We start from the raw sequence: 24,708 nt of genomic DNA, 5'->3' as shown, positions 1-24,708 counted from the left end.
GGTGGCATTTGAGAATTTTATGTTTGAGTGAATTAATGCGAAAAGTTTACTACAGGATTTTCGATGAATGTCAGTAGAATGAGTTCCCGAAAATTGATTTTTCTATTTTTCATTTGACTTGTCCTATACATTGTAAATGTCTTAAGGTACCAATAAATACCTAATTATTATTATTATATCAATGCATTAAGATGAACAGCCACAAATGCGCGCTAATTGTTCTGCTAATTGTTTATACAAATGTGAAATTTTTGTTCAAAGGCGAAGTTCATCTTGATTGAAACTTGCTTCAATTCTTTTTACTTATATTGATGCAAGATATGATTTTTGTTGAAGAATTTAACATTCTTGTAATTATCTGTTAATTCCTTCGGGAGATACCCATTCCCAATCACTGCAACATATGCATTTCATCTTCGGGTTAATATTTTTGAAATCTACAACTGATGTAACGTATTCAAACTTTAGCCAAAGAAGATAACGAACATTAACTCTCTTCAAGCTGGTGCATATTATGATATTATACTGATCTCTTGTATTTTCCATGCAAGTAACTGGATTTGGTATGGATTCAATCAGTTTGTATAAACTTCAATTATGTTCGTCACATAATTTCCGAAGAGATTCGACATTGTGATAAAATACGTGATAACAAAAACTTTCACGTAGAACGGGCAACATAGCGTTGATTTAAAACCCAAAAATGTTTTGACAAGCGTACTATACAGAGTGAAATGTGTCAAATTTCCATGGCCAACCGATTGCTAAAATAAAAGTGAATGGTGTATAGATGTCGATTTCGAGGAAACAAAGGAGGAATTACGCATCTATAGCTTATCTATGGAGGTTATTTCAATAATTTATTGATTTGCTATATCTTCTATAGGGTGTGTGTTCAAAAACTTGTCATTTGTTTATCCGAAATGAGAGGTATGAAAAATATTAGAAAAAATTTCAATAGTATGGAGAGGGAAAAATAATGGCACCCCTACCAAAATCCTATAGGTGCAAAGTATTACTTTTAATATGACACGTGCGCAAAGTATTTTCTTGTTCCACCTCCTGTAGTTGTGATTACGGGATGTGCATATAAGCAAGCTAAAGAACTGAGTTTTCTCATTATGTCAATAATTTGGGGCGTCCTCGCTATGTGGATTCACTATCGAAATAATGCCATTTTCTTTAAATAACTACCACGTTTTTTCGCAAGTTAAGTATTTCTAGACGACTTTGAGTTTATCTCGATAGATGAAATTCTTATGAAAATATCGCAATTTCAATAATAATGCCTTTTTATTTATTATCATTATTCCTTATATAAACTAGGCAGTAAATGAAGTGAGAGAGCTAAGAAATTGGCGGCGTTTGACTAGCAGTGACGTCGGCAGTTACTTTGAAGATGGTGGATTTGCATACCTAGATACAAAATACCTACTGTCCTGATGCCACTGATGCAAGGTTTTCTTCTCATGATGTTGAACATGTTGTGAATGCAGAATAGCCAAATATTTCCGTCTTTTGGCGAAAAATTTTGATGCTGGTTAGACTTTTAGGTCAACACCTTGGTATGTCTTCGCCACTTTGGAGAGCTTTGGGAATATGACCATTTCATGGCATTTATTTCTTGAAATTCTAGCCATAATTTTGGAATTTCTTCGCCGAAGTTGGATTTTTCGCTTTATATATGTAAGTGGCGCAAGCAAGTTTTTTTTTCACGTTTTTCTTGTTGTTTCACAATGTGTGAACATAGAGAACCGAAAACTTTCAGTTTTCTCGCTGAGAATTCAGAAGTATTGAAAGGCCTGATGAAGTTGTGTGCTAGTAACTAACAGGCGAATGATAATGTATTGCATCTGGAGCTAAAAATCCGACATCACCAAAATTTCAAAGTTATAACTTCGACTTAGGCAATTTTTCATCTGTCCCACTTCTTTTGCTGCTTAGTTTATTCCACTAGTCGACTATCGCTATCTCTTTCTAATGATTTGTGAATCCTAGTTCCAAGATTATTTTCCAAATCAGTTTCAAATTATTGTGTCTTTTTTTTTCGACAGAGAAGATATTTCCATCTTCTTGGCAAAAAGCATTCTCGATATATTCATTATGAATATGAGGAGGCTTCTGTCAGTTCATGACTACATCTGACATCGATAAAGCTCAAATTCGGTTTCAACGAATATTGTCATGAATCAAATAACGGCGAATTTTCGGTATCAATGATGACTTTCATCTTGTTATAAACTTTCACGGATAAGTAACCAAAAATAATCGATCAGTTCTTTAGAATATGCTACTCAAACTTCGTCGACCATTTGTCATACGGCACTCCCTGAATATTGCAGCGTATTAACCTTTTTACCGAACTCGCAAAATCCAGTTTCTGGCGTTTGAAACGTCTCTATTTTAACGCACTTCTTCTTCGCCGGCCGTTGGTGCTGCAATGTCTTGCTCTTGGAACAGTAGCCACTCGAACTGTTCGAACTAGAACTGCCGAGATCGGACACCCCGAGAAAACCCTGGTGCAGCGTGGTACCGGGATGCGGCAAGGTTCCGTACTTGGTCAATGGTAGATTGGCGTAAGTCACCGGCGGCGGCAGAGTGTGATTTTTTATCGTGATCGGCACCGTTTGGCCCGCCAGAGAATTCGAACCGCAGTTGTATTCCATCACTCCGGGCAAAAAGGAGCCAGCGTTCAAGTCGGCAACGTCGAACTCCACGCATTTGTTCGTAGTGCAGACGTCAGGGGGTGTCTTGTTGAGCAGGGGACCGCACTCGCCCTCGAGTACGGGGCGGACGCTCTCGTGCTCGAATTTGGGGCGGCAGCCTTCTATTTCGTAAGTTGGACGTGGCTGGATGGCGGTGTGCTTCAGGAGATATTCCCCGGAAAAACGCTGGTGCTCCTTGAACTTCCTGTCGGCTCCAGGGACCATTTCACGAACCTGTAACGAAATTTATTCTCTCATCATTGATTTTGAACGATTGGAAAGCAATTAGAGTAAGATAAGCAGAAAAATGAGAGAGGAGATTGAACCCCAACAAAGGTATGCACCTTTCTGAATTGGGTGAGAGGACGCAGAATTGACTAAATATTTTATTAAATGCGGGTTGGTATACAGGGTGTTCCATGGTGAGTGGCATATTAGACATTTAAGGAGAACGGATCAAAGAATTGTTCTGAAATTTGGATTTCTGATCTATCTGAATCAAATATTTTCAATGTTGTGACTTTGCCGCTTAAACGGAAAAATACTTCAAACTTCGTTATTTTAAATCGGTCACCCCATTTATTATATTTTAATATAATAAGATATTAACAGTTTCCCACAAAAAACTGCCAATAACATGGATAAAATAAATTCGGCATAAAAAAATATTTCCTATTTTACTAATTTGAAATTTTGAAAATAGGTCAAAGAAATCCTGAGGATGAGATTCGTATAGACAAAAATTGGTTTGTGATATATAAGGCTGTCCCATAATTCTTCGTCTTGTCAGTCTATACAAAAATGGCAAAAAATCTAAATACGCATCTTATGATGTTACAAGTGTACTCGTATATTTTTCCGGCAATGTAAAGGTACCTATGTGTATAATTCAGGCATTCTATACAATGCCTAGGCAATGTTTAGATGTATGAAATAATACGAACGCGTTTGTCCATATCATACTTTACCTAGGCATTGTATACAATTCCTAGGTATTATATAGAATTCCTGCTGATCTGCCGGGAATGTGTGAAATGATTCATTTTCATATTAGAATGGGTATGTGCAGGGTGGGCACAATTCTTTGTCTACTGAGGGGATCTCGAAAACTAGGTGTAAGAGATAGAAGAGAACGGATGACACATTTCCGAGCTCTTTTTCGGAGAAACAAAGAATTGTGAAAACCGTAGCTTCCTACCATTCTCCGTTTTTGAATTATTAGCATAAAATGTGATTGTGACGATTTCGAAAAGTTCTCATAACTTTTTTTGTCTTTGAAATAACAGATCCGAAACTTGAACCTTCTTAGGCACTTTCAAACGTAGAATATAGTGAAAAATAGTTATTTTCCTATCAAGTGCGGAAAGTGACACTTTCCGCAAGAGTTAGGAACAACATTTTTTCTACAAGCGCTTGAAATATATAAATATAAATATATATCCATTTCACGAAACAGATCATATCTCATTTGATTAATTCATATTTAATGACAGACGTAATTTTGCATGTCGTTACTATGGGTTTCTCATCGTTGACGTTCTATGCATAGAAACATGATAGAATTTAATTTACTCTATAATATTTGCGTGCGGGAAGAACCCCTGCTCCATTTGCGTGCGGGAAAGAAATAGCAGGCGTTTTTCCCGCACCTTTTGGAAAAGTGACTCTTTGCAACTTGAAATGCGTGCGGGAAAAAGGTTGAACGCGCACGCTTGTAGAAAAAGATTTTTTCCTCGATTTTTTCCCATTTATAGATAACAGATTCAATAAAAGTTTGCAACTGTAACTTCAAAGACATTCATAACTTTCAAAAGTTATGAGAACTCTTCGAAATCGTCACAATCTCATTTTTTGCTAATAACTCAAAAACGAAGAATCATTGGAGGCTACGGTTTTCACAATTTTTTGTTTCTCTGAAAAAGAGCTAGAAAATGTGTCATCCGTTTTCTTCTAGCTCTTATAGTTCTCGAAATCCTCTGAGTGGACAACGAATTTCCAAAAACTGTACTATTTATTATGTTTTGTGATATGTAAATGATATTATTTTATGATTAAAACATAATTTTTTTTTCAATTTCCCCTTCTGATGGAGGCTTGAAGATATAGAGAGATATCTGAAGAGCCGTTCGGAACAAAAAAAGTTTTCAGATCCTAGATGATATGTTTAATATTTACTTTCTATTTAAAATGAACAACAGGGACATTCGTTGAACGGCCGCCATTTCAATGAATTCGGAACGAAAATGCGCTCCTTCCCTCATCAATGCGATCTTATCTTAACTCCCTGCCTGCTAGGCGTTAGGTATTCTATAGAATACCTACCTAGGCATTGTATGAAATGAATAATATTTCATACATTGCCTGAATTTTTCAGGCATTCTATACAATGTAGGTATGGGCATTGTATAGAATGCCGGATTATACATACACATTGCCAGTAACATATACGAAAGCCCGAGCGAAAACCTCATGGTTTTGGAAATACAAGTCAAATTTCTATGAAAGTGAGAGAGATTTCATCTCACGACTTCTGGAACTACCGTAGAAGAAATACTATTTCATATATATATAGTTTTTGTCGTTTTTGTATCAAGTGACAATACGGAGAATTTGGGAACATCCTGTATTTTACAAACCAAGTTTTTTCTACACGTACCTTATCCTCAGGAACTCAGTGCCTACTTTCAGAATTTAAGCTTCCTAAAATGCTCATTTTATTGGATCCATGTTTTTGGCAATTTTTCTTGAGAAACCGCCAATATCTCCAAAAGTATTAGGAATAGGTATAAAAAAGTACTGGATGAGGATAGAGAAGCGAAAAAAATTTTTAGAAATAGTGTGTTTCATTTGAAATAGCGAAGTTCGAACTAATTTTTCTTATAAGCAGTAACGTCGCAAGTCGCAACATTGGGAATATTTCAGTCATCAGATAGACCAGAAGCGGGAACCATAGTACCAAAATTTTCAGGACAATCCCATGATCCGTTCTTCGTAAGCGAATGATAGGCCACCTACCGTGGATACCATCTATCGATATAAAAAAATGTTACGATCTGCATCTACCTAACATACCAATAGTAAGGGGCCCAGAAAAAACTATTCAATCAAAAGGCTTAATCCTACTAACAAGTATGTTCTAGCTTTTAATATATTCATTTCATTTTTTTCATCAAAGGGGAATGGGGGAATTTTATTGTTGTGACGAGATAAATGGAACCGGAATCGGTTTGTTCGGATTATTCACAAGAATAACGCGAAAAAATAATCTGCACGTCTTGATGACCAATGTGTTCTGATTTCTCCGTTGTTTCCTGTTATTTTCTTGGAATCAGTTTCCGCATTGAAATAATATTAAAACTCTTACCATGTCGTCTACTGAGGAAAATCGGTTGAGGTAACCAGACAAGGAGAAAAGTGCTGCCAAATTCGCTAAGATGAAAGCAGTTCCACTTCCGAAGAAACACCATCCGTAGCGGTAATCATATTGAGTTGGAGAATCGGCGTCGTCTAAATAATCCCTGATTTCACTCAACGTCTCCGACAAAGCGGTTGCGAAAATAACTAAGCCAAATCCTAAAGAGAGTCCTGAAAAGAGAGAGAGAGAGAATGTTAAAAAAATACGTCCGACGAAAATCTAACGATTCTAACGAAGCAGTTTGAACTGTGAGGATTTCAAAGAGGTATTTTATTCAGAGTGAATTTCCATAAAAAGCTCAATTAAGTGCCTGCTATGCTTTTTTCTATTTGAAAAGGCTTTTCATAATGTTGAAAACCAGTGAACTACCTCAATGTTCGCAGACTAAGTTCATGGATATGCATCCTAGTGTTTTTCTCCACCAGCAGTAGTTTCATATTTCATCAACTTGTATGTTTATATCTAGGAACGGAAGAAATATTGGTGCTTTATACAGGATTTCCTGTATAAGGTGAAAAGCTTTCTTGTTTCTAGTAATTTTTTCATGAAACTGAAGATCCGAAAATGAAAATATGTTTTTTCGTGAACGTCATCGACTTGTGATTAACAAGAAGAATTCCTTACGAAACTCGAGATGGTTTCAATCACATTTTTAGGTTTTTCTCAAAAATCTTGCGTTATTGAAAAATTGAAAAAGACAAGAAAGTTTTTAAAATGGGCTTTGTAACAGATTAAAAATTCCCAATGAATTAAAATACCCGGTTAATGTTTAGAGGTTCCAAAGACATTGTAACCCAGTAAATAGTGTCGTAAATTTCACAAAACTACTGTTTACCAAAAGTTATTCTCGTATGACCGATTCTGAGAACTGGAACGGAGTGAGGTTGGTACCCTTGAAATGTCGTTAATCTTAAAACGCCGTTGCCACAGCCATTTATCAAATCATCTCCTATTCTTTTAGGGTGCAAAAATGCCGAAGGTGTCTGCCAAAATGCTAACAAAAAGTATCAGGAAATGCTATTTTGACACATACATAGAGTTGCTATAACTCTGATAGTTTGAAATCTATGGTTTACCATATGGTGTTCCATGTAAGTAAATTAATTTTATGTTTCAGCTAAATCTGAACGACTTAAAACCCCGAAAAGACTGTGGCAGTTAAGGTTTTCATTTTTTAAAAGATCAGCATCGACAAATTTGGAACAAAAATCGAAATTTTTGTATTGACACACTGCCCGCAATTATTTGCAATATAAAGGGAGACAGATATCAATTTTCAAAATTTTGAAATCAATGGATTATGCAGGGTGCGGCATTTACCTTGAGAACAGTAAATTATCTCAAATACTATGTACTTTAGAAAAAAAATTTGTGAACGAAATTTGTTAGGAAATAAGTGAGACAGAAACATTTTTTAACCTTCACCTTTAATTCAAGGTTATATCAAGGATCAAAGTCAACATGATTTTTTTTAATGGAAAGTTATATAAGGTTCTTTTACTGATTCTAATTATCCATTAAGAAATAGTAAATCTCGTTTGAAACTTTTTTCATCGGATTTCAAAATATTGAACCAAATTTTATTTAAACGGTTAGATTATCATTATTATTTCTCCACATGCATATCCCTTAGAATAAAAGATTAAGAAAGGTCTACACCGTTTTAGTGGTCAGTTCAAAACGGGAAAAGGTATATCTTACGTCACAAACCACTAATTTATATGGAGTTCTCATTATAACTCAATTCAACCAGTTGGTCGTCTCGGAAAATCACTAAAAATTAGAAAAATGTTTCACTGAACAAATATTCATTCATGGTATTCACTTTCCGAGGTGAAATGATTTTTTCAATGAATTTCCATATGAAAAAATTTCTCGAAAAGTCTCGCCATTGGCTACAATTCGAATTCTGCTGAAATTGAAAAAAGACGTTCGTAAAGTGTTGCCATCTTTTCGACGAAAGTGGAAACTATTGTAATGTTCGTAACTTTTACTGATCGTTCAAGTGTTCTGGCAACACTCCACATTCTGGTAGTCTCACTCTCTACAGCTTATACGGATGGTGAGAAAGTCTCGTGGTATAAACTCCTCTTAATGCTATTTCATATCTGTTGTTCAGGACAGTTGAGTTAAGTCACACCATGCATCATTCTGATAATATCACAAGGATTGGATGTATCTAAAGAATTATAATCATACCCAAGCCTTTTCTGACTTCCTAATCCATAAACTACTAGAAAAAATCACTTTAAATCATACGTAGTTGATTAGTTTTAGCAATAAGACCTTTTACAAAATTCCGTTTATACCGCACCTATCAGAACGAATCAAACGTTGTCTGAATAATAAAAATGTTATTATGGTATTCTGCAATTTAAAAACAATAGGAAAAATCATCTGTGATCAATTTTCCAGCTTACTATACACCTAGTATCCCTTTTTCAGAGTGTAACAAAGAATATATCGGTCAAACATGTGAAAAATGAAGAGAAAACAGCTCTCTGCTCACATTTTTCAATAAAAGGCATTCGATCAATGTATGCGGGGTCAGAATTTGTGATGGGAAAAAGAATTTCAAGAAAAGAAATATTTTAGAGATGTTGGAAACTATTTCACACATCTGTCTGCCAGTGAAGTATCTACGTAAATATTTATTTATCTCAGAGAAATCTGGTGCTATCATTTATTCAATGAATTTTCGAAGTTCGCTGAATGACCGAGAGCTTTGAATAAGCAACAATAAAGTTTGTTTTTTTTTTTTTTTTTTTTTTTTTTTTTTTTTTTTTTTTTTTTTTTTTTTTGGTGTAGCAGGGGGAAAATCTGCAAACAGACGAACACACCCTCTCCTGAGGGGGAACAGTGTGGGGATTCTCACTCTCTGAGCTCGAGACCCACTAAAAACCCTTAACTGCTTCTTCATAGGTTCTGGGCATTTTGCCTATTAACCAGTTGACTCTTATGGTTTCTGGACTCTCACACGATCGTAGTCGTGTTGATATTTGTATGCTGCCTATAGCTTTTATAGGTTAAGCTCTTCTTTGGTTACATTTAAATCCTTAACTGATCTCTGGGTCTTCGGTGGTAGGTTCTTGACCTTCTAGCTTCTTCCGTTGGATCGTAGTCGACTAATCTTCGTAGTTCCTCATTTGGATGTTGTTTGGCTTTGTCGAATATCCTTTCCGCCTTTCTCTTCATAAATTCGGTAACTGGTTCCCATTCCAAGTCCTTGTAGATTTGTTTGTTCCTAACAAACCAGGGTACGTCCATCGCCATTCTAAGGAGTTTATTCTCAGTGGCCTGTATTTTCTTGATGTGGGTCTTGGCTGCGAAGCCCCATGCCGCCGAACCATATGTGAGTTGTGGTCGCGCAATTGTTTTAATCATCGTCAACTTGATGTTCTTATTCATATGACTTCTTCTGCCTATGAGTGGATAAAGTTTACTCATTGCGGCTTTTGTTTTATCAACAGCACATTTGATGTGGTTTTTCCATGTAAGTCCTCTGTCAAGCGTCACTCCTAGGTATGTTGCTTCATTTTTCCATTCAACCTCTTCTCCATCAACTTCGAGGTTTTCTTCCATCCTCAATCTTGTCTTTTGCAGTAATATTGCTTGAGTCTTTCTTCCATTGATTTGGATTTTCCATTTGATGCACCATTTGAGTAATTCATCTATGGCTTCCTGCAGTCTCCGGTGTATGATCTCTGGGCGTCGATGTCTGAACGCTATTCCTGTGTCATCTGCGTACAAGGTGAGCATATTTCTAGCATTCTTCGGGATATCATAAACGTATATTACGTAAAGCAGAGGTCCAAGTACCGATCCTTGAGGCACTCCCGCTTCCAATTGTCTGGTTCGAGAGGTTGCTCCATCTATCTTCACATAAAAGTTTCTATTCCTCAGATAGTTCCTTATAATCTTGCATAGCTTGGTCGAATATCCTGCTTTTTTCATCTTGTAGATAAGGCCTTCGTGCCATACTCTATCAAAAGCTCTCTCGATATCCATCAGAACTAATCCTGTGGCCTGTTTGGTCTGCATTCCTTCGGTGACGTATTCTATGAGCCGTAGTAATTGGAGTTCAGTCGAATGTTCTCGTCGAAATCCAAATTGTTCGGATGGAATTATCTTCAACATTTCTGTTTCCTCATTCAGCCTTTTAGCGATAACCCTCTCGACGATTTTTCCTAGTGCTGATAGTAGGCTGATTGGTCTATAATTTTGAGGAAATTTCCGTTCCTTTCCAGGCTTGTTGAAAACTATCATTTCTGCAGTTTTCCATCTCTTTGGGTAGTATTCGGTCCTCATCACTCCGTTTGTTATATTCGTCAAGGCTGCTATTCCTTTTCTAGGCAATTTCTTCAACATATAATTCGTTATCCTATCTTCTCCTGGCGCTTTCCTGTTTTTCAATTTCATTATGATCTCTTTGATTTCTGTTGGTGAAGCCGGCTTTGGAATGGTTTCGGTTTCCGGTGGTTCCATCATCAGTTCTTCGTTTGCCTCCACTTCTTCTTCTAGATCTTCATTGTCATCATCATTTCTGTAATTTATTCTGGCTTCTCTCTTAATTGAGTCGGCCAGTGCTTCGGCTTTCTCAAGTCTCGTATATACCATTCCGTTTGCTCCATGCAGTGGAGGTATAACTGTCCGTTCTCGTCGTAAGCGTTTTTGCATTTTCCAAGCCGAGTGATCTATTGTATTCAGTTCTCTTAATCTCTGGTGCCATCTGCTATTACGCAGTTCTGTTAAAGCATTTTTCAATATCTGGCTATGCTTATTCAGTTTCTTCTTGTCTTCTTCTCTTTTTGTTGTTCTGTAGATTTTTCTGAGTCTTCTGTTCTTTTTTATAAGTTCCTTTATATCCCTTGGCGTATCTCCGTGTGAATGTTTCGGAATTGGTTTCCTTATTCTCTTGGTGCTTTCTTCATAGGCTTCTTTTATTTGATTTTCCAATTTTTCAACTGCTTCATCTAATTCATCCCGGGTGTTTATTTGGGGAATTTCCGTGATTTTCTCCTGAAGTAAATTCTTATATTTCTCCCAGTCTGTGCGATCCTTGGTTTGTGTCTCTTCTTCGTTTCTTGGGCCATGTCCCACTATGAATTCTATGGGATTGTGGTCTGAAGTTCCGTCTTCTATTGTATCAATGCTGATTTCTTCAGTGATGTCTTTCATTACGACAATGTCCAGTACATCAGGTAGTCCATTTACTCTTGGTATGTAGGTCGGTATATCAGGTCCTATTACAACTGCATCAAGTTTTTCAGCATAAATCTTCAGTCTTCTCCCGTTGGTATTTTCCACTCTACTATTCCATTCCTGCGATTTGCAGTTAAGATCACCAACATTATGATTTTAGGGTGTCTTCCTTCTAGTAGCATTTTTAGATCCTCTTCCAGCATGTCCTTATCCGGTGATTTATAAGTTGAAATAATCTTCACTTGTCCTCGATTAGTATTCACAATAATCGATATTGCTTCTACTTCTTGTCCATTGAATATTTGGTCGAAATGGTGATCCATATTCCTTCTAGCCAGTATAGCAACGCCACCTGTGCTGTTAGGTCTATCATTTCTGTAGATATCGTAATTGGGAAATGCTATCCGAACGTTGGCGTTAAGTCTTGTTTCTTGGAGAGCTATGACATCCGGTCTCTTCTCTTCAATCAGTTCTTCGAATTCTGATCTGCGGGCTCTCAATCCTTCGACGTTCCAAGAGACAATTATGAGATTGTTCTTTATCGTCGTATCAGCCATTAAATATTCTTAATAATTTGCTGCATCTTTTTCTCAATCTCTTTCTCCAGATTGTGCATCATCATGCTGAGGAGGTTTTTCGTGAACTTATCTAGTTCCTCAGTGATTCCAGAAATTCCTTTCCTGGTTTCGGCTTTTTTGACGGTTTTTGACTTTTCCTTCTTTTTCTCTGGATTCTCCGTGTCTTTGACCACTTTGGTTGCAGTTTCCTGGGGTTTCTTCACTTCCGAAGAGTTTTGGGATGGCCTCGGTGTATTTTGTGTTGGCCTCGAGCTGGTCTGGTTCGATCTTGGCGATCTCTTGGTCTTTTTAGTGACCAATTTCCATTCGCTACATCCCTTGTAGCTGGCTGGATGTCCTTGCTCTCCGCAGAGAACACAAGAGGCATTTCGCTCCTCGTTCTCCCTGGTAAGCGTACACTCCTTGGAGCTGTGATTACCGGAGCATTTCACGCACCTCCATGGAAAAGTGCACTTACTTTGGGCATGTCCATATCGCTGACAGCGGTAACATTGTTCAGGCCCAATCGTCCTTCTCTTAGGTTCAACAACACAGTTCATGTTGTAGAGCCTTTTCACCTCGAGGATACCCTTATTCTGGGTTTTAACCAGCAATAAGGGCATCGCCTTTTTTGTTTTATTTGAGGTCATCCTTATGACCTCAGCATCGACGATCCCTTGATCCTTGAGGTCGTCAAGGATCGTCGGGATATCTGCATCCAGCGGTAGGTATCTCACTACCGCGTATATTTTCTTTTCTTCCTCCCGTTGAAGAGTGTAAAACTCCCTATTTATTTTATGTAGGAAGTCCGTCATCCTTCTATGATCATCGGCGCTTTGTGGGACGATTCTTATACCGTCCTTTACTGTCGTCGCTCTTTGGTATTTAATACCGTTTCGCATTAACGCGTTCGAAATTGAAGTCCATTCGGACGTACCTCTCAGGGAGTTATAAAGTTGTGGAGTATAAAGTTGTGAAACTTCCCTTGAAGAAATGCTTTAACGCCTTTTTTCAAATTTATTCCACTCCCACGAAATTCATCCATAGATGAAGAATAAGGAATACCGTTAGATTCCGGTAACTTGGGACAGTCCTGCAACTTGTGACAATTACCCCCTTTGAAGATTTCTTTGTTTCTCACCATTTATGAGTGAAGGGACACACTTATAAGATTGTGTAGCAGTAGCGTCTTTTCAGTTAGTTTAACAATTGATTCCTGTTGAGTTTGCCGTGACCAGAGTTTTTGAAATGACAGGAAAAATTAACGAATTCAGGAGAGTAAAAGCGCCCTTTTTTATGGCCATTATACATACTTTCTAGTGTCCTGTACATGTGTTTCAATTTGTCCATGCCTAATTTTTTTTCTGGTATTGGGATATTAGATGTCATGAGACAAGGTTGTTTACAAATCAAACGGCAACACGGATCTCATTCATTTATTTTGTTGTTTCATAGGGTGACTTGGGACAATGCCGAATATATACAAGCAGCAGCAGCAGGAAATATGCCGATTTTTCGCGGGATATTATTATTTATGTTATTTCCAGTAAGAAATCACCAAAGAATGAAAGAAATCAAAGTTCCCTTGTTTTGTTTTGCTTTTTTACATTTGAGTTGCAATATATTTACTTTCGCTGTAATAGGGGTTTATCATTTAATTTGCTTACCGAATGTTAACTATATAATCACAAATTCTAATTTTTTAAAACTATACACCGACCCAAGTCGCCTATTTCATTTAAGAGTTGAGAAATCAATAGACTTTAACTTGTGTCCCAAGCATCCCAACTCGGTGGGTGACTTGGGACAAATGTATTTCATTTTTTTCTAAATTTATATCCGAATTCTAGAGCATCTTTTTCAGATAAAAATAGGTCACCGTTTTGAAAATATGAATTCAAAAATCGTCCCAAGTCACCCGAATCTACGGTAGGACAAAATGAAATTGAATTATTTTCTGGGTCAATTTAAATGCCACATCCTGTATAAAAAAATTTTATGTGATCAAAATGTGGTCACATGTGGTATGATTGCAGACAGAAATACTTTCTTGAGGAAATGTTCACAATATAAATATTTGTATCAACTTATCAGATTTATGTTCCTAGATCAAATTGATGTTGCGTCTTCAACCATTAGTCCAAGGGGATAACCAACATTAACTCTTTTCAAGCAGCTAAGAAACGAAGAAACTGCATGTCATGTGTCAATAATTCAATATACAATCATGGCGAAAATAAATCTTAGACTTGAACACTGACCTCTTGTACTTTCCATGCGAATAACTAGATAACTTAAATCAGTTTATACCAGATGTTTAAAAACAACGTTTCAATATTTTGGGAGCTAATTCTAGACCTCAAAATAAGTAAAAACTAAGTAAATGAGTCGTTTATATATGCAATATAGCATATGTATGAGTTTCAACAGAGGTTAATGTAACGAGGAATAATACAATTCGGCGTATGATACGAGACCTTAGGGAAAAACATCAGTAAAAAAACCTTGTCTCCCCGTGAGTATAGTGCAGTGATGAAAAGTTTGTTTACAGAATGAGATTTTACAGAAGGGCTTCTTTTTCATTCATAAAAATTTTTTCGTCCTCTTCCCATCCCGAAATTATATCTGAAACAAAAAACCAGAGCAGAAAAAGATCGAGAAAAAGCAAATAATACAGCCTTCATCAAACTGACTCGACGACTTGATGATAAATAAGCAAAAAATAATTAATCATAGGTACATAACTTTTCCTCCAACTGCACAAAGAAGAATGTCATCTCTGTTGATTTTGGTGAAGAATCATTCTCGTCGTCAGAAATCCCTTCAGTATTGATAATAAAATTAATCTGGCTTTTGACCGGGAGGACCTTTCGACTAGGTTCGGTCTTTCAAGTGATGGTTCTTCTGTTTTTCAGTTGTTCGAGGAACAGGACACTTTAGAAAATAGGAAAAAAGAGGAATTCAAAAAACTTCTTTGACAAATAATATTATTTGATGTCATATGAAAAGCAAATGTTTGATGCCAACAATGATTTTTTTAATGAACCCACTGACGAACATTTTAATTGTATGGAAGAATAAAATAAATCGAATATCTTGGTAGCACTAGTAGTTGATTTGAAAACTGCTTATATCTAATATTTTCAAAACACCTCATTTGCGGACCCATGTTTATGTAAAATTTTTCGCTTATTTTGAGGTCTATAATCAGCTCCCAAAGTATTGAAACATTATTTTTCAACACCCGGTACAAACTGAAACTATGTTGTTCACATATTGTTTAATTCATATTTTCCGAAGTATTTTCACATTTTAATAAAATACGTTATTACTGAGAATCTTACGTAGAACGAACAACAAATAATCTGATTTAAAACCCAAAAATGCATTAGCAAGTGTCATAACCGCACATTTTCGTACTTAGCAGTGTGGAATGTGTTAAATTTTCAAGGCCAGCCGACCGCTTTCATAGGAGTGAATGGAATATAAAAAAAAATTATATTCTCAGGGAAAAAATTCGTTATTAATGAGACTCTTACGTAGAACGGACAACATAGGCCTGATTTAAAACCCAAAAATGTTTTGACAAGCGTCATAACCTCACATTTTCGTACTTTACAGTGTGGAATGTGTCAAATTTTCTTGGCCAGCCAACCGTTTACATAGAAGTGAATGGAATATAGAAAAAAACTCTATTCTTAGGGTAAAAATTCAGGGTATAACTCCGAAATTGGGGTCCTCCTGGCGAAAATTAAAAAAAAGAATATCCCAATTTCGTGACCCAATTTCGTTACATTAATTTCAGGAGTTTTTGTATTACTTGCACGATAATCATTTCTCGCTGTTAAGAATTATTCACTACTGCTCATTCGGGAAACTCGTGGAAAATGAGTGACATTCCTTGCTTTAAAAAAAAATCCCCCTTCTGGTAAAAGGTCACAGAGCTTATGAGGGGTACTTCGGTACTTAAGGAGAATTAGGATAATATGATATTTATATTTGATATGATATATGTTAGAAAGACAGTCTGAACGTATAGTCATACCAGCCAACAATTCTGTCATGGACACTAAAAATGTTGTGAACACTGAAAAGTTATGAAACTATTTTATCCAGAAGAAAAACTGCGCGGACACACAGGAACTGACTACGTTTCGAATAACGATCGGATTGACATGAAACGGTGCATATTTGAATGAAAAATTTGCTCCTACATTTTCATGAGTGTCATGTTTACAAATTGGACCATCTGAGAATCTGTATTATACGCGCCACAGCTTCCTTCGCTCTTTTCCATTCGTCTATTGAGAAATGCTGGCTTCCAATTTGAATACGTCAGGACGAAATATTGCTCTTTGTGAATAACTTACACGCCCTATATTGTCCACTGGTCCCTCCGCGAGGATTCATGACGACCCCAGAAAATTCCTGTATGAACCAGACACATAATTTTGAGGGAAAACGGTTCGGGACATAACCGTTTTGTGGATCGATTTTAGTAAACACATAATGCAACTGCTTATTCAACAACCCAGGCTATTTAGGTTTGGTGTTCATGAAATATAAAATTAAGGATTGAGTTATTTTCTTACGATAGCTTTGTATTGTTTTTATTTACAAACAGGAATTAGTCATAAATAGTATTCAGAGATTGATTTTCTGAGCTAAATGACTAGTCACAAACTAATTACCTAAGTTTAGATACAGAAAAACAAACTGAAACTCAAAAGGGAAAAAACTACATCAAGAGATAATGTCGTTTGAGGAGCAATTTCGAATTTTCGAAATTTCGAAGTTTGTTATAGGTACGGAGCATTCGAATTAATGTTTGATTCTTCGAACCATTGGTTCTCCTCATAGGAATGAAAAAAGTTTTGAAAGTTCTGACACTAAATGTTGGCAAGTTCAGGCCAGCAACTTACTACAAACACGGCACCTGCAACTCACCAATTGAAATTTTTTTCATCATAAGATCATTCTGTCAAGCCTGTCCTGGAGGGATAAAAGATAGAAGATAGAAATGTTCACGTGCCAAGCAATAATTATGAATCTTCATTCTCACGGACGATAAAATTACATTTCTAGCTTAAAAATCTGAGTATTTTGTTGTTCTATAATTATAAAAGTTAAAATGGGTATTCCAGATTACAGAGCACAGAGGCAAAAATGACCCTATTGAACACATACATTAAAGATTCTGCATTTTCTAAATAAAAATCCGTTTCGAAGAATAGAAGATAAAGTAACTAACCTCTTCTTTCTTGATGTTCTTGATGTCCTCAGGCATCATTTAAAATCAACAATAATACAAGAACAGCATGGTTTTTTTCCCAGAAGATCAGTGGAAACGAATCTAGTAGTTTACACAGAATTTATTACAAGAGCTCTGGTCAGCCGATCTTAGGTTGATTCAGTTTACACAGATTTCAGTAAAGCATTTGATAGAGTTGATCACAATCTTCTAGTTTCCAAACTTTCCGCTGTTGTCATCCACGGTGATCTATTGAGATGGCTCGTATCTTATTTGTTTAATAGGACCCAGGTTGTCTGCGTGAACGGTTACAAATCCTCCCCATTTGTTGTAACATCAGGAGTGCCACAGGGATCGCATCTGGGACCTTTACTTTTTCTCATATTCGTGAATGACTTGAAGGATATTTTCAGATATTGTCTCATACTCCTATATACAGACGACTTAAAAATTTTCAAAGAAATAGACAGCATAAGAGATTGCGTAAGAATGCAGGTGGATCTGGAGGCATTTTCGGAATATTGTTTTCGTAACAAATTAGAGTTGAATGTTGACAAATGCATGCTTATATCATTCACAAGGAATAATTCACCTATTGAATTCCAGTATTGCTTGAATAACATCGACGTTCCTAAATCCCTAACTAGGGTTAGGGATTTAGGCGTGATATTTGATGCAAAACTCTCCTTCAGCCTCCATATGGACCACCTCATCTCGTCATGCAGTAAATCTTTGGGTTTTTGGGTTTTTTGTGTCGTATGTGTAAATCTTTCAATGATGAGGAGGCCATTAAGTCATTATACTACGCCTTCATTTATAGTAAGCTCAACTTTGCTAGTATAGTTTGGAATCCTTTGTATAATGTCCACAAGGTTAGAATCGAGAGAATTCAGAACAGGTTCATAAGATTTCTACATTACAGAGTTTCTAATGTTTATGTAACTCTCGGTAGAAACCAAGTCCGTTCGCAATACCACGTTGAGCTTCTTGAACATCGGAGAATAAAACATGACTTGATATTCGCTTTTAAGTTGATGAAGGATTGCTTTGACTCACCGCGGACTTGGCTGCAATGATTCCCTATCATGTCCCTTCCAGAGCAAAGCGAAATCGTGCTTTACTCTCAGAGAGTGCATTCAATACCAATATTGGTAGGAATTCAGCGGTTCACCGAATATGCACTTCATTCAATAAATATTGTGCGGGGATTGACATTTTTATAACTTCCCTATCCAGGTTCAGGAGGGACATCAAGAACATTTTCCAATTGTAGTAGTTTATGGTTTATGTAATTATTGCCTGTTGTTAGTTTTATAGTTCTATATGTGTATATCTGAACACCATGCTTGTTAAGAATATTGTTTACTGTATAAGTGGATCTGTAATGGGAATTTTCCCGTTTGTATCCCTGTTTCAGAATAAATGAATAAATAAATAAATACATAAAAAAACCTGGATATATAACCTAGAAAAGATAGGATTTACACAAAAAACAAATATGTTTTCCCCAGAGAAGACTTTTTCCACCTAGTAAATAGATATATGAATTTCGATAACATACACACGAAATTTAGTTAGATATTTATGATTTCCAGTTCAACTTGAACAAGTTTTCTTAGCATCAATATTGCAATTCTAGCCATTGTATACAATGGAGAAGGCAAGGTATAGTTGTGGCTCTCCATATAATTAATTTCCTTTTATTATGATCGACTCAAAAAGTTCAGATTCAAAAAATATTGCTCTGTTTTATCAGCTGATTTAGAACATGTTCGGAATTTTTTTCATAAATACTAATGCTTCATTACATTTATCGACCTAAAATTGATAATAATTACCAGTTTCGACAACCAATCTTCAAAATTGAGAAAAAATAACTATAAACTGAGAAAAAGCGATTTATTTGAAGAAAATCTAAGAACCGCCTTCAAGAATGACAATGACTGCATAAACTTTTTACTTCGAACTGTCATCACCACGTCGCTGCAATCTACATTTGAATTCCCAATCGCCCCGTGAAGAAAGGTGACGAAATCAGGGAGGTTAGTTTCGATAGACTTACCCTTCAGAAAACCATGTTATTCAGGAATTATTTGATTCTTTACAAGATGGAATGAGTGGCTGTAAACAATAGTTCAAGATATCTTCGAAAATATATTTAATCTACAGATGGGTCTTTAACTCACTACGGAGCGTTTATCGCCCCCCTTGGGAACCGGGATTTCAGTGGGCATTTTTCAAGACGTGAAAAAGTTCCAATCCTCAAAGATAGGTTAAGTAGTATGTAGTAAATGCAATACTCATCATGAGAGGTGATGAAAACACCGATACCTGTATTGATACAGCCTAAACGAACGATCTCGGCAAACCCAAAATATGTAAATCTAATGGCGCCAAGTCTGTGTTCCTATAGGGCCAGAGCACTAGCCTTATCTAGTGACTTGAAAAATGTGTTTTCATGTCTCCACTTGTGGAATGGAAGTGCATTTCCCCCCCTAGCATTGATGCCATTAGACTTTATGTTCAGGGTACGCTGAAATGGCCTATTTTTGTTGTTTGTACCACAATGTGAGTAAAAAATATTATTTTGGAATTGAAAATAACGGCATCTTATCCGCTTAAGAAGGTTGATTGCCTGGCACTGATTCGTAGAGGGCGCACTCACAAAGTAAAAGGCTGGGTTCGATGAGAAGAAGAACAAGGAGTCCACTTTGCGTCCGCAGAACACCGATTGAATTAAAAACAAACGTGCATATTCAACCCTTTTCCCGCATGCATTTCAAGTTGCAAAGTGTCACTTTCCCTCACCCAAACATTAAAGAGTATATTAAATTCTGTCATGTCATGTCTCTATGAACCGAACGCTTACGATGAGATGACCATGGTAACGACATGCACTTTAATTGCATATGAATTAATCAGAGTATCCGCTCTATCGATTAGGTCCCAATTATGCAACAGAAATTTTTTTATTCACATAAAGCAAATTAATTTAATTAATTAATTAATTTCAGCATATTAATTTTTTTCTCATTTAATGCATTCGTTTTTGAGATATTCAATTTTGAATTTCGTACTGTACCAGTCATACCGCTAACCATGCTATGTGAAATCATCAATAATTTGACTAATTCATTCTGTGGTTACGATGGTAACCGTTAATTGTCAACATTAGACAACGAAATAATTATCATTGGTGATTACTTTCTTCAACAATTAAGGTGGTTGTCTCGTCTTTTTCGTTTTAAAAAGCCCACCCTGTATATATATAGTAAAGGAAAAAAATTTTTCTTCCGACCTCAAGAATCTACTGTTAAAATATTTATAAGAGTTGAAGATTCACCCTGTACATTTCAAGCAATTGTAGAAAAAATACGAGAAAAAATGTTGTTCCTAACTGTCTTTCCCGCACTCAACTGCTTGAACGAACTCTGCTTCGCCTCTTTCGGGCAACGGCTGTTTCGTGCCGGAAAGTATCTTTCCGCACACGTTACGAAATTACGACGAACTACGATGGCCAAGTATGGGATTATTATAAATTATCCACAGAGATGGATTGGGCGTACCTACATGCGGATTTGCTCAAACCCTTGTTGTATTTCTATCGTTCGCAATTATTTTTCTCGAGCCTCTCGAAAAACACAAAAACCGTTTGTTATTTACGAAACTTTTCACTGCTGGAAAACGGCAACCTAATAGGGTGAGAATAGATTCAGAGTTTTAAGTGTTTTTCTCTCATTCGATTTTTCCATTCCGTTGCAAACGATTAATTAGGAAGTGCTCCCGCGATAAATTCTAAACGGGTTTGTATTGCCGCTTGAATGAATCTTATATTAATTTACGAGATCCTCTACTTCACAGATGAAGGGAGAAAGCGGTGGCTTAATCCGATTTCGGCTAAGAAAGTCATTTCGGTTTTGCTAGGGATGTCTCCAATTTTCTCTAACCAACAATGGAATGCAAAAACGAAAACTTCAACAAACATTTCACCGGCGAAATGAGAAATGAGAATTTCCCTGAAGAGTTTTCTCGATAGACAAAATGTTGATTAATTATGAAGTTTGTTTTTCGAAATACATAGTGCATGTTTTTGATTAGAATCTTTAGAGACAATTAGATATTTCTATATATTGCATTATCTATAAGTTATATTGAAAGTATTTCTAAACTGAATTAATCAATTGGAAATTTACGAATTGGATGAGACAACCTAAAATAATCTATTCTAATACATGAATTTTTTTCAAATATTTTTATATAATCATATAATCGTGTGTTGACTATTCCACCGGTCAATACCATAACTCTCATATCAATGCTGCAGTCAGATAATTTCTTTTCCCTTATTCAGAATAGGATGGCGAAGCATATAAAAATTATGATTTATAATCCTTGGTTTCATTATTTCATACCACGTTCTTCCTTTTTTATATTCCGAATGTTTCAAGGATTCCTTCTCCAAAAGAAAACCTACAGTACATAGAGGGATCAAAATAAACTATTCAGTCTACGATGGAGCGCATATTCCTTATTTTTCAAGTTCAACATGATTGGCCAAGAAAAATGATGAATTAGGGAAGACGACCTCAAACGTTCCAAATACTAGGTTATCGCGATAACCAAAGACACTGAAAAGAGTCAAGAAACCATTTCAGGTAGATTTATCGGCTGAATATTAAAGCTTCAGCATTCCTGAAATAGTTCCTCGACTCTTTTGCGATCATTCAATTCGAGTGTCTTTTGTCCGATAACGTAGTATTTTGAAACTTTGAAGGCGTCTGGCTTCTTTCAGCAACCGAATTAATGTCCGCCATTTTTTTTTTGTAGCAGGAGGAAAATCTGCAAGTCAGACGTACAACCCTCTCCTGAGGGCGAACAAGTGTGGGGATTCTCATTCTCCTGAGCTTGAGACCCACTAAAAACTCTTAACTGCTTCTTGAATATTGGTTCCGGGCATTTGCCTATAAACCGTTCATATTTTAGTCGGTTTTCTTCTCGCACACTATCGTGCTGGGATTTATGTGTTTATCCTCTATTGGATAACACTCTATTGGATTTTTCAATAAGTTTCTGTGCATATTTTAATCTCTTTTTAATTGATCTCTTGGTCTCCTTCGGTAAATTCGCATTCTCCTTTTGTCTTCCTCTGGGTCGTAGTCCAGTAGTCACCTGAGTTCTTGATTCGGATGGTTTTTCGCTGTTTCGAATAATTTCTCTGCTTTTCTGTTCATGAATTCCGTTATGGTTTCCCATTTTAGGTCCCTATAAATCTGTCTATTCCTGACAAACCAAGGTGCATCTATTGCACATCGTAGCAGCTTGATTTCAGAGGCCTGAATTCTTTTGATATGGCTCTTTGCCGCGAAACCCCAGGCGACTGATCCATAGGTCAGTTGAGGCCTAGCGACGCCACGGCTTTGATTATCCTCAATTTTGTCTCTTTCGACATGAGGCTTCTCCTTCCTATCAGAGGGTAGAGTCTATTCATCGCTGCTTTCGGTTTGTCGATTGCTTGTTTGATATGACTTTTCCAAGTAAGTCCTTTGTCAAGCGTTATTCCTAAATATTTGGCTTCATTTTTCCAGTCGATTTCTTCGCCGTCAACTTCTAGATTCGTTGTGGGTCACAGTCTTCTCTTCTGTAGTAATATTGCTTGGCTCTTTTGTCCATTGAGCTTGATTTTCCACTTTATGCACCAGTCATTTGATTCGTCAATCGTTTCTTGTAGAACTCGTTCTATTACTTCTGGGTTGCGGAGTCGAGTTGCTTTGCCTGTGTCGTCAGCATATAACGTTAGCATGGTTCTTGGATTCTTCGGAATACCGTGAATGTATATGTTGTACAGAAGTGGCCCAAGTACTGACCCTTGGGGTCCTTCAGCCTCTATATCTCTTGTTGTGAATGTCTGCCAATTTTATGTTAAACTCTTTAATATATGAATAAGATAATATGAAAATTTTAGCCTTCCTGAAATCTCACTATTTTCTTCATCAACAATGGCATGTGCTAGGCATTTAGCAACGGCCAATACGTTTGCCCGAAAAATTCATATTCACAATTCTTTTGCGGAGTAAATACAAAATAAATCTTCCTAAAATGAGTGCAATTTGTCTCATAAAGGAGCGCTGCGCACTGGAAACGTCTTCCAGCTGGCAAAGGTGTCGTTTTCTGTTCGACTAAATCTAAGGAATCATATATGGAAAAATCAGCCTCCCTAAAATTTTGCTTGTAAATGTTGCTGCTCTTAGACTAATTGGCGAAATAACCTCAAATCGTTGAAATAGTGTCAAATTTGTTGTATGGAAATTTCGCCAGAGCAAAGTACAGTTTTACTTTTAGCATAGCCTATTGAAGCTTTTCTTTTTGACTAATATTGAACACAATAATAAGAAAAAATCATATGTCATCAGAAGAAACCATAAAGTTTACGAGCGGCAAACTCCACGTCCAGGTTATTAGGCGACTAGGTCAAAAGAAACACTTTTTTCTCCTACCGCACTGGTAAAGAGATATAGCTATTTTGAGTTTTCATAATGAGCTGTGTCACCCCTGAAAGTACAAAATCACCATCAGAATAACTAGCTAAGTCTGTGACACTTTACATCTGTGGATCTTTTAAACAGAGTTGCATTCAGCAAAGTACCCAATTTTCCGAGTATCAGAGATATTTTACATTTTTGAACATCAAATTACTCTAAAAGGGTGAGAAAATATGAAGAATGCTTTTATTGTACAAAACGTTCAAATATTCATTAGATAGCGTCCAACATAGTTTCAAGAGTTGAGTTCTTTGAATTTTTGGTATTTTGATGGTACGTTATGGTCATAATTAGAAAACTGGAAGACGTGGGTGATATCTTGTGTTCGAAAAATGTTCATCGAATAAATAAAAAACTATATTCCAAAATTCATTTCACTCGATAAATCGTTTGTGAGATAAATCTGAAAATAACATTTTATTATGGTTTTTCAAAAATATTTGTCATCCTGTGTAGCTTGACAGCGGCACAAATATGGGCGTAACATTTGACTAGGTATTTATGATTGAAAATGACATACTGATGGTTCGTTTTTCAGTGTTTTTTCTTTTTAGATTTTATCGGTTTTTTTCAATGGAACGAAATTGTATGGAGGTCATAGATGGCCCTTTATGTACAGGGTAGACAAAATTCTTTGGCGACTGAGGGGATCTTGGAAACATTGAGAACTAAAAGAAAACGGATGACACATTTTCGAGCTATTTTTCCACGCCTAATCCAAATGTGAAAACAGAATCGGCCTATTATTTCAAAATTTTGAGTCATGAACGAAACTTGAGAAATTGCCATTTTCAATATTGCTGAATCACTATAGCTTGTTTCAACTCGTACTTGAAAATAATTCAAACAATCTACAGGCCATTTTTTCGTGTAATTCGAACCTAATTTCATCCAAATTTTTAATGAACCCATTTTCAAGACTATGATTTTTCAAATGAAAAATATATAAATATAATATATAATATAATAATAGTTGAAAGTTCTTCCGTCTTGCTGCACATTTTTTACTGAATTCAAAAATGATATGTAACTATTCACC

At 36.3% G+C, this 24,708-nt stretch overlaps 1 protein-coding gene across 1 annotated transcript in view; it reads right to left on the bottom strand.

Moving 5' to 3' along the window:
* Nucleotides 1–2,101: 2,101 nt before the first annotated feature.
* LOC123306676 overlaps nt 2,102–24,708 on the bottom strand; it is a 47,580-nt gene continuing 24,973 nt past the window's right edge. The window contains exons 3-4 of the mRNA XM_044888784.1: nt 6,070–6,290; nt 2,102–2,939 (exon numbers count right to left, since the gene is read on the bottom strand). Of these exons, the coding sequence (XP_044744719.1) occupies nt 2,316–2,939; nt 6,070–6,290 (845 nt within the window). The 3' untranslated portion in view covers nt 2,102–2,315. The remainder of the gene's footprint in view (nt 2,940–6,069; nt 6,291–24,708) is intronic.

Source organism: Coccinella septempunctata, chromosome 1, assembly GCF_907165205.1.
Source record: "Coccinella septempunctata chromosome 1, icCocSept1.1, whole genome shotgun sequence".
NCBI classification, from domain to species: Eukaryota; Metazoa; Arthropoda; class Insecta; order Coleoptera; family Coccinellidae; genus Coccinella; species Coccinella septempunctata.
Note: the sequence above shows the minus strand (reverse complement) of the source record. Positions and strands in the feature narration are given on the sequence as shown.